We start from the raw sequence: 11,263 nt of genomic DNA, 5'->3' as shown, positions 1-11,263 counted from the left end.
AAAGCGTTAAACACTGCCTGAGAGATGATCATGGACCTCATACTTAATCAAAGTCCATCCTTGTAACAACCATTCAGCTGCACTGGATAACAGTTCCATCCTCTACTCCAACTTCAGGCAAGAAAATCAATCAGAAAACAGATCAGTCTCACTCTCTCCATTTGATCAGAGTTTGTAAACCAGCTCAGCTGCAAGGCAAGTCTCCAGATAACAAATTAATTTGACCAAATCTAATGTGGGCTTCATGGATTTACAGAAACTGAGTATCTATGGCTGGTCTTCGGAATCATTGCTTGTTTAATGGAAATATTCTGCAGATCTGGCATTATCTGTGGGGGGAGAAACAGAGAAGCAAAGAGAGAAATGTTTCAGGTCTGTGATGTGTTGTCAGAATGGTTCTGAAACATTAACTTAGTTTCTCTCGGCACAGATACTCCAGACCAACTGAGCCTGTCCAGTATGTTCTATTTTAATCTCAGATTTTAAATCTCAGATTTCCTGCATCTGCAGTACTTGGTGTTGTAACTTTATAGACGGTTATCACAACAACATATTTTTCGATTCACATTCTGAATACTTCCAGAAAAGTTTGGGCAACAGTCCAAAAATTAACATTTCATTCACACGACATTCTACACTTAAACTGCTTTGTCTCACATCTCTCTATGTACGGAATAAAATTCAATCCCGTTTAACCCTTACCAGTAACACAAGGACTACTGTAATTGCAACTGTTCTCCCCAAATCAATACCAGGGCAAGTGATACTGAGACTGTTCATCCAGATTAACCCCAGGGATAATAAAGAAAGAAAATGAAATTCACTTTTTGAAAATGTTCCAAATATATATAAAATTGTTTTGTTTTCCATGTGATCTTGGGAATATATTAGATTATGCACAAATCCTTGGAGTAAATGTGGTTCATTAAATCATTTTTTTCAGTGGTATATAACTAATCTCCCTGTTCACTTTCCCTAAATGACTGTCTTCACACAGGGTCCTCTCTGCTATTAATAAGAACTCCTCTGCACAAGTAGCTACATTTGCTGCATCAGCGTCCTTGCAGGCATTGGAGTTTCACACAAGAGATGGGATATCCTGTAATTTTTCAGATAGAGCTAATTTACTACCCAATTCTTGCAGCTGTCGGACTTCCTGGTAAGGTAGTGAAACGGGTTAGTAAAACGGGATTATCAATGTGCGACCATTCATGTTTTTTGTTCACTGTTTGATGGTATCTGTTAGTGATTGCCTTGTTTTGTTAATGATCGCTACAGTGAAATCTAATATGGCTCCAATTTCCACAACAGACAACATTGAAACAGCAATCACATTTATTGTTTACAGTAGAAACTCCTCCCCAGATGTGGCACTGGTATAGATCAGTGTTATATATTGTTATATTACCCGTAAACTTCTAGGAACTAATCAGCTAGGATCTAGTTGTTATGTGTAAGTGTTCCAATGGGGCCACATTCAAGGCTGCACTGGAGAGTCATGTGATATGCAACAGAAAACCAGTTTCATCAGTCATACAGCAGGCAGCATGGTGGATGATTGACTAAATAAAGACTCCAGCATTTCCAAGTTTAAGGTGGGATCATTTTCAACATCTGGGAACCAGAAAACAAGAAGAATATATAACTATCAGGAATAAAGTAATAACTTGTTAATGTCCTTATTTTGCCAAGTGGGTTGCATGTGTAATGGGGAGATTTTAATAAGTATTGCTTTTTAACTTTATTTCCTGTATACATTTGTTTCATTGTGGAATTCTTTCTTGTTTGTTACAACTTGATTCCAGATTTGACTGTGTTTGTGGTCAGTTTATGTGCAAGGAAAAACATGGCATTTTCTGTTCGCGCTGTGCCCTATTTTCCATTCTGTACTTTACCCAGGCAGAATTTAACATAAAACTTGTAAGAAGAGAACTTAGAATGCAGGAATCCAGATCAACTTCCACTGTTTTGGAAAATCTACAATTAATTATACGAACTTAATAACTTACATGCAGAATTATTCAGCTGACATTTGTGCACTGGCTACTTACAGATTTGTGAGTAATGGAAAGCAAAAAGGTACAGATTTTCACATCAGAATTTAGTGTAAAACGAGTAGTATTGAACCAACAGCCAGCTATACTTCAATCCTTTTTCACATTGTCGCAAAAATTACAACCTAACCCCATGTATTGAAGTGACTTATGACTTTAACTCCTTATAAGGACTATACCAAATCAGGCATATATCCCTATACGTCTCCTTTAATTAAGTTCCGACCAGACAGATTCCCACAGACACTTGTTTGGGTCCGAAGAACTGAACTGGTTTTCCCTCAATGAAAGAAACCCAACAGAGAATATTACCATCTTTCAGATAGCCTTTTTTATTTTTATAATTAAGCTAAGTCATAAATATCCCAGACAGCATAAGGGTCTAGGAAACTCTCTTCAATAAGTACCTCCCCACTTAAGGAGACACAGAGAGGGGGTTCTTATAGTTGTATGCAGAATGCTGCACAAGACGATTTATTAACTTTTATACTTTTATAAGTCTCATGCTCACATCTCTGTCCTGGGATTGCTGCAGTGTTCCAGTGAACATCAACGCAAGCTCAAGGAACAGCATCTCATCTACCGATTAGGCACACTACAGCCTGCCGGACTGAACATTGAGTTCAATAATTTCAGAGCATGACAGCCCCCCATTTTACTTTCATTTTTAGTTGTTTTTTTCTTCTTTATTTTACGTTCTTTTTTACATTTTTTACAATCTTTTTTTTGCATTTATTTCATTTCATCTTAGTTTGTTCAGTTTGCTTACCCACTGTTTTTTTCAGGTTTGCACTTGCTGCTGTTCAATATTCAGTGCATTAACACCTAATCTGTACTAATGCTTTGTCTTGCAACACACTATTAACATATTGTTTGCCTTTTCTCCATGACCTTTTGGTCAGCTATGTGGCCTGGTCCAATCTACACCTCCTTTGTTATCTCTTGCCCCACCCCACTTGCTTATAACCTGTGACTTTTCTATTATTTGTCAGTTCCGAAGAAGGGTCACTGACCCGAAACGTTAACTCTGCTTCTCTTTCCACAGATGCTGCCAGACCTGCTGAGTGGTTCCAGCATTTCTTGTTTTTATTAACTTTTATATATTTATTAAAGTCTTGAACATGCAATATACATTATGTGGCTAGGTATTCTACAATATTAAAGATTACTAAAAGAAGTAAGACATAATCTCGTTTCTAAAATATAATCCAAATGTTCAACTTTGACAATGTTACAGCAAAATACATTAGAATATCCATCAAAATTTAAATCAAAATTTTAACTTAAATCACAGGTTGAGAAGCATTGATGAGGAATTCAATACTTCTGTTTTTTTTAAATTCAAAAACTTTTATGTTTATACTGTTTTGAATCTATCATCTCATCCTTTAGAATGTAGGTGTTACCTTTATGGCTGCGTATTTCCCGCTTTTAAGATCCATATATTGTAATATCATTAGCTACAATCCCCATTTAATGTATTTGATGTAAAATCCCCTTCTCTTGAAGTTGTGAGCTTTTCTATGTTTGTAATTGGGTTTACTTGGCATCTGTTTTTGTCAGAAACATTTCATGTTGTAATTAATCATTTGTAATTGTCTTTTTACAGTACCTTGTACCATCCTGTTGAGTCAGTCTGTCTATATCACTAACACTTTCAACTTGGTAAGTTGATAACCATCAGTACTGACTTCGCACAGGATGTTTCAATGTGAGTCATGTTCTAATTCCATTGTAGTAGAGAACTTGAAATGGATTTTTAACTCCACCCTTAAAGGGGAATTTCAGTGAATCTTGAAAACTGGCCATTTATCCAATCTTTAATACTCCCTGTGTCTGCATGGGTTTCCTCGGGTGCTCCGGTTTCCTCCCACATGCCAAAGACTTGCAGGTTGATAGGTAAATTGGCCATTATAAATTGCCCCTAGTATAGGTAGGTGGTAGGGAAATATAGGGACAGGTGGGGATGCGGTAGGAATATGGAATTAGTGTAGGATTAGTATAAATGGATGGTTGATGGTTGGCACAGACTCAGTGGCCGAAGGGCCTGTTTCAGTGCTGTATATCTAAACTAAACTAAACTAAACTAAACTAAAAGGTATAATGTATTAATTATATCTAATTTCTACCTAAGTAAGCCTATTATACCTATGTTCCATCACAGTTTCAAAACAGAGTGAGAGTGCTGTCTCCATGTTGAACAAACGATAACCCAACAGGGCCGAGCTGATTTATAGGTATTCGTGTTTGGAGACACTGGCACATGGTAAAGGGACATCAAGTGTGTTTCAGACTGGAATTCGACAGAAATACCACCGTAATTTTTTATGACCTAAGCATGTTTGTCTCTGTATGTTGGCAGAAACGTTATTTGTATTTTAATACATCCTGTACTTTCATTTCCTACATTTGCAACAGCTTTCCCTGCCTGCAAATCAATAGTTTTGTTAATTCACTGTCTTAAAATGCGAAACTAGAAAGCTGATATTTCTGTACCTTCTTAATGGAATTTTGACTGCACTTAAAAAAAAAAAGATTGGGGAAGTGATCTGTTTTCTGTTTCTTACAGTTAACTTGGTGGCGATTGTGATTTTGTCCCGAGGAAAGTGCGGTCTCTCCAAATGTATCACTCGTTACCTGGTGGCCATGGCAGTGGCGGATCTAATGGTGGTTATCATCCATGTGATATTACAGCGGATTAATATCATGTACTTTCCAGTTAGCTTCCTGTTTATAACTCCTGTTTGTATGGTAAATTTTGCCGCGTACATTGTAGCTATAGACTGTTCTGTCTGGTTTACTGTCGCCTTTACATTTGATCGCTTTGTCGCAATTTGTTGTCAGAAGCTGCAATCAAAATATTGTACTAAGAAAACAACGACAGTGGTTATTGCCACTGTGTTTGTGGTGAGCTGTCTGAGAACCATTCCTTTTTACTACATGGATGAACCTGCCTTTATAATTGACAACGTGCCATGGTATTGTGTTCCCACCACTGATTATCTCACCTCCCCCTTGTGGAAAGCATTTGAGTGGATCGACAGCTTTGTAACCCCTCTATTACCAATTCTTTTAATTCTGTTGTTCAATGCTCTGACTGTCAGATACATTATAGTGGTAAGTAGAGTGCGCAGGGAACTGCTGAGCAACAGTGAGAATCAGAATGATCCAGAGGTGAAGAATCGGAGGAAATCCATGATTTTACTTTTTGCTATTTCGGCCAATTTCATACTGCTGTGGATGACGTATGTTCTCCATTCAATAAACTGGCAAGTGGTAAACTTTTATTACACAGACAAATATTACAGTAACCCAATATATATTACCCAACAAGTTGGTTTTATGCTGCAGCTTCTCAGTTGCTGCACAAACACTTGTATCTATGGATTGACACAGAGGAAATTCAGAGAGGAGCTGAAGAATGGGGTGAAGTATTTGTTTACACTGAATGGGAAATTGTGTCAATAACAAGTAACGAACATCGATCTGGAGCAGGGCTTATATGTTTCTCAATCATTTGCTTTTATATTCCTGAAATCCTTGCAGGCAGGTGAAGGACAATGAGAAGACGGATTATCTTTAACAAGATTTTGGATAGTGATGTATAATTACCAGAATATTAAAGATTAATTTTAATGTGGGTAAATGAAACGATATATCATGAAATATTCCAGTGTCAGTTTTACTCCTGGATCTGTGGAGTTACAGCAACCGTACACCATCAAAATACATCACATCAATTCCCCATAAAGGAGCAGTAACACTAAATCGCATACTCAGCACCGTTAGAACAATCTGACAAGAACACAAGAAATAGGAGCAGAAGTAGACCATATGGCCCATCGAGCCTGCTCCGCCGTTCAATACGATCATGGCTGAACTTGGGCTGAAATTCCACTTTCCTGCCCGCTCCCCATATCTCTTGATTCCCTGCAGGACCAAAAATCTATGTATCACATCCTCCAACGTGTTCAACGAAGGAGCATCCACAACTCTCTGGTGTGGATAATTCCAAAGATTCACATCCCTTTGAGTGTCGTAATTTCTCCTCATCTCAGTCCTGAATGATTGGCCCTTTATCCTGAGACTGTGCCGCGCATTCTAGATTCCCTGACCAACGGAAATAATCGCTCAGCTCCTACCCTATCAAGCCCTCTCAGAATCTTGTATGTCTCAATTAAATAACCTTTCATTCTTCTAAACTCCAGAGAATATAAGCCCAATTTACTTGAGCCTCTCATCAGAGGGCAACCCGCTGATACAAGGGACGAATTTGGTAAACATTCAGTGCACCGCCTCCAGTGCAAGTATATTCTTTCATAAATGTGGAGACCAAAACTGCACACAGTATTCCAGGTGCGGTCTAACCAAAGCCATGTACAATTTTAGTAAGACTTCTTTATTCCTGTACTCCAATCCCCTTGCAATAAATGCCACCATTGCCTTCTTAATAGCCTGCTGCACCTGCATGTTAACTTTGTGCATTCATTGTACAAGTACCCCCAAGTCTCTTTGAACATCAACACTTACCAGTTTAACACCTCTTAAAAAAAAATCCTCCTTTCTATTTTTAACGACGAAAATGAACAACTTCACACGTTTCTATATTGTACTCCATTTGTCATCTTTTTGCCCACTCACTGAACCTGTCTATATCTCTGCAGCCTCTCTACATCCTCCCTGCAGGTTACCTTTCCATCGAGCTTTGTATCATCAGCACACGTAGTTCCATTACTCGCTGTCTCTTCGTCCAAGCCATTAATATAGAATGTAAATAGCTGAGGCCACAGCACTGATCCTTGTGGCATCCCACTATTCATTGCCTGAATACCTGAAAATGCCCCATTTATGCCCACTCTCTGCTTCCTGTCTGTTAACCAATCCTCCATCCATGCGAATATATTACCCTCAATGCCATCAGCCCTTACCTAGCGGATTAATCTTTTATGTGGCACCCTATTGAATGCCTTTTGGAAATCCAGGTATACAACATCGACTGGTTCCCCTTTATTTACCCAACCAGTTACATCATCAAAAAAACCCAAGAAATTTGTCAAACAGGATCTCACTTGCTGACTTGTTCTAATCATATTATGCTTTTCCAAGTTGATCATTAAGACTTCCTGAATAATAGTTCCCAGTGTTTTCCCATGGATATTCAGGCAAGGATATTCTGACAATCATTATAATTCACATGGTTAGAAAAGGTAAAAGTGCAAAACAAAAATCCACAAAAAGAAGCCAAAATGGATTCAAGTGTTGGAGAAACTTCCAGGGCTGGATTTTGTGCAGCATGCAGGGCTCCCTGCACCCGGACAAAGCGTCGGTGGGAACCCCGCCTTGGCCTTTTCCTGCCTCCTCGGAGCGATCCTCCAGTCTTTTTATATCAAAGTTTCACGAGCTGGGATCCTCGTCCCTTTCAAGACAGGGATCCCGCCTCCATGAGCTGCCGGCCAGTCAGAGGGCTGGCTGTTCACAGTATCAGCAGTACCATTGGGAGCAGTGGTCACTGTCAGTACTGCAGAGGCTTTGGACCCAGGCCCAGCGCTGGAACCCTGGACAAGAGGTAGGTTAAGGTAGGGTCACCGAGATCTGTCCAGAAGGCTGCCTTGAGAAGTGGCGAGGGGGTAATTGAGCAGTTGAGTTTCTTTTTCAAACCACTATTGTCACCCTTCCTCAATAGCAAAGGCACTACATTTCTGTTCTTCAAAACGCCATAATCACATCTCACACCTCCCTTTCCTTTCCATATCACTTCAATGCCTCCCTATCCATTTGCCAGATAACTGCTACTGTCCTCATGTGGTTCTACTCTTACCTGCTGCCCGATAGTAGCCTCACTTTTTTCGTAGGAGCCTCCAAGGATCTACTCTAACCCTCCAACTGTTGATTTTGATTTAGATTCAGAGATACAGCACTGAAACAGGCCCTTCAGCCCACCGTGTCTGTGCCGACCATTAACCACCCATTTATACTGATCCTACACTAATCCCATATTCCTACCACATCCTCACCTGTTCCTAAATTCCCCTACCACCGACCTATACTAGGGGCAATTTATAATGGCCAATTAACTTATCAACCTGCAAGTATTTTGGCTGTGGGAGGAAACCGGAGCACCCGGAGGAAACCCACACAGACACAGGGAGAACTTGCAAACTCCACACAGGCAGTACCCAGAATTGAACCTGGGTCGCTGGAACTGTGAGGCTGCGGTGCTAACCACTGCGCCACTGTGCCGCCCCTCTCCATGCTGCCCTTTGAAGATATTGTCAGAACATATAGGGTCAGCTTCCACAGATACGCTGACGACACCTATTTCTACCTCTCCGTTACCACACTCAACCTTTACACTTCCACTGGGTTTCAGATTGCTTGAATGACCTGCAGTATTTATGATTAACAATTTCCTCCAGTTAAACATTGGGAGGACAGGATTCACCATCTTCGAGTCCACAGCACAAACTCTGTACCTTCCACACTCTATTGTTACTCCTTGGCCTTTGTCTCAGCCAGACCCATAATGTTTGCAATCTGGGCTTCACATTCGACCCCACGATGAGCTTCAGGAATTCACATTCTCTCATCACAAAGACCACCTACTTGCATAACATCAAAGTCCTTCATTCACTCTGTAGTCCTGTTGCTGTTGAAACTCTCATCCATGCTCGTGTCATCTCGAGACTCACTTTATCCAATGTCCTCCTGGTCGACATCCCATTTCCACGATTAACAAACCTGTGCTCCACTAAAACTCTGCTGCCCACATCCGATCCCCTCCAAGCTCCTCTGATCCAACAAGCATCGGTCCTAGGCCTCCAAAACCGAGAATTTACAGTTCTTATCCTTTGTTTAGATCCTTCCTCATCAGACCCCTTTCCTATCCTGAGTGGCGTGAAACAGGGCTGTGTTCTCGCACCCACACTCTTTGGGATTTTCTTCTCCCTGCTGCTCTCACATGCGTTCAAGTCTTCAGAAGAAGGAAATTTCCTCCACACAAGATCAGGCGGCAGGTTGTTCAACCTTGCCTGTCTAAGAGCGAAGACCAAAGTACGGAAAGTCCTCATCAGGGAACTCCTCTTTGCAGACGATGCTGCTTTAACATCTCACACTGAAGAGTGTCTGCAGAGTCTCATCTATAGGTTTGTGGCTGCCTGAAACAAATTTTGCCAAACGATCAGCCTCAAGAAAACGAACATCATGGGACAGGACGTCAGAAATGCTCCATCCATCAATATCGGCGACCACGCTCTGGAAGTGGTTCAAGAGTTCACCTACCAAGGCTCAACTATCACCAGTAACCTGTCTCCAGATGCAGAAATCAACAAGCGCATGGGAAAGGCTTCCACTGCTATATCCAGACTGCCCAAGAGAGTGTGGGAAAATGGCGCACTGACACGGAACACAAAATTCCGAGTGTATCAAGCCTGTGTCCTCAGTACCTTTCTCTTTGGCAGCGAGGCCTGGACAACGTATGTCAGCCAAGAGCGACGTCACAATTCATTCCATCTTCGCTGCCTCCGGAGAATACTTGGCATCAGGTGGCAGGACCGTATCTCCAACACAGAAGTCCTGGAGGCAGCCAACATCCCCAGCTTATACACACTACTGAGTCAGCGGCGCTTGAGATGGCTTGGCCATGTGAGCCGCATGGAAGATGGCAGGAACCCCAAAGACACATCGTACAGCGAGCTCGCCACTGGTATCCGACCCACCGGCCGTCCATGTCTCCGCTTTAAAGACGTCTGCAAACGCGACATGAAATCCTGTAACATTGATCACAAGTCGTGGGAGTCAGTTGCCAGCGATCGCCAGAACTGGCGGGCAGCCATAAAGGCGGGGCTAAAGTGTGGCGAGTCGAAGAGCAGTTGGCAGGAAAAAAGACAGAAGCGCAAGGGGAGAGCCAACTGTGCAACAGCCCCGACAACCAAATTTTTCTGCAGCACCTGTGGAAGAGCCTGTCACTCCAGAATTGGCCTTTATAGCCACTCCAGGCGCTGCTCCACAAACAACTGACCACCTCCAGGCACTTACCCATTGTCTCTCGAGATGAGGAGGCCAAGAAAAGAATATGATGATATATTTCCACGTCAATAACATTCTCCAGCCCTACTAAACCTCACCCTGCAATTACAAAGCTCTTTTGCGCTAACACCCCTGTTAATTCTTTCATTCCTTTGCCCTACCATTCGTGGTGATGTATTGAACCACCATGTCCCTCTGTTCTGTATTTTTTTCTGAAGAGTTTCCTTCTCTCAGTCTGCTCTCGATGATGATTTCAACCAGGAAGGCTGCACGAAAGCTTCATGTATTAACAGACGGAGCCTTAATTTTATAGTTTTATTATTAGCAGCATTTGCTGACAACACAACCATTGGGTGGTGCAGTTCCAGCACATGTGCAAATGCAGCCTCTTCCAGTGGAGCGTCACTGTCTGCACCTTCTCAGGCAGCTGCCAGGATAAAAAATGGTGCTGCTCAATTTATCACAGAAAATGTAGCTGCTGAATTCATCACAGATTTATCACCCGCTCTCCAGCCTCTCACTCCCCGCCTCCCCACCACCACCCCTGCCACCCCGCTCTCCAGCCGTTCGCTTCCTGTTTCCCCCTGCCCGCCCTCGCAAGCCGCAAGTTCCAGGCCATGCCACATACCGCCGCTCGGTCACTCTCTCCCATGTTCGATCGTTCTTCGCGCGCCACCCGAAGAAGCAAGGTGGGCCGGGAGGGGTGACGGATCAACATCGGAGTGAGTGGCCGAGAGGAGGGAAGCAGGCCTAGAGCTAGCGGCTAGACGAGGGCATTCAGGGACCGAGCGGCCACAGAGCAGGGTAGCGGGAGGCGGGAACCGAGGAGCTGCAGAGTGGGATGGGCGGGGGTTGGTGCGGGAAGGGAGGAGCGGGGAACAATCTGATGCTTTACTGCACATGCGCAAACACCAAGTGCATGAGCAGAGACTGACAAGATGCACGACACGATGAAGTTGGCGCTGAGCGATGATTTTTTTCCCTTGCATATGCTAACCAGTCCTGGGAACACGGCAGGCCGCGCATGGACTTTGTTCCCTGATGCACTATTACCGTTAAACTCAATGTCCAGATGGACTGGTAAGATGGATACAGAACTGGCTCGGTCATAGAAGACAGAGGATATCAGTGGAAGGGTGCTTTTCTGAATGGAGGGATGTGACTAGTGGTGTTCCGCAGGGATC

The 11,263-nt window shown here is 42.6% G+C and overlaps 1 protein-coding gene across 1 annotated transcript; it reads left to right on the top strand.

Moving 5' to 3' along the window:
• Window positions 1-1,089: 1,089 nt before the first annotated feature.
• On the top strand, window positions 1,090-5,522 carry LOC137369673 (probable G-protein coupled receptor 139). Its single transcript, XM_068031016.1, has 2 exons — window positions 1,090-1,159; window positions 4,624-5,522. The coding sequence occupies exons 1-2, from the start codon at window positions 1,090-1,092 to the stop codon at window positions 5,520-5,522; spliced, it is 969 nt and encodes a 322-aa protein (XP_067887117.1).
• The last annotated feature ends 5,741 nt before the right edge of the window (window positions 5,523-11,263 follow it).

Source organism: Heterodontus francisci, chromosome 5 (assembly GCF_036365525.1).
Source record: "Heterodontus francisci isolate sHetFra1 chromosome 5, sHetFra1.hap1, whole genome shotgun sequence".
In the NCBI taxonomy this organism is placed as follows: Eukaryota; Metazoa; Chordata; class Chondrichthyes; order Heterodontiformes; family Heterodontidae; genus Heterodontus; species Heterodontus francisci.
The sequence above is the reverse complement of the archived record's forward strand: the minus strand, read 5'-3'. Positions and strand labels throughout refer to the sequence as shown.

What these genes read in the sequence shown, in the direction of transcription:
- LOC137369673 (XM_068031016.1), top strand. Translation starts at nt 1,090, where the DNA reads ATGGGATATCCTGTAATTTTTCAGATAGAGCTAATTTACTACCCAATT. An exon ending in TGCAGCTGTCGGACTTCCTG is followed by an intron (nt 1,160 to 4,623) that starts GTAAGGTAGTGA and finishes TGTTTCTTACAG; the next exon opens with TTAACTTGGTGGCGATTGTG.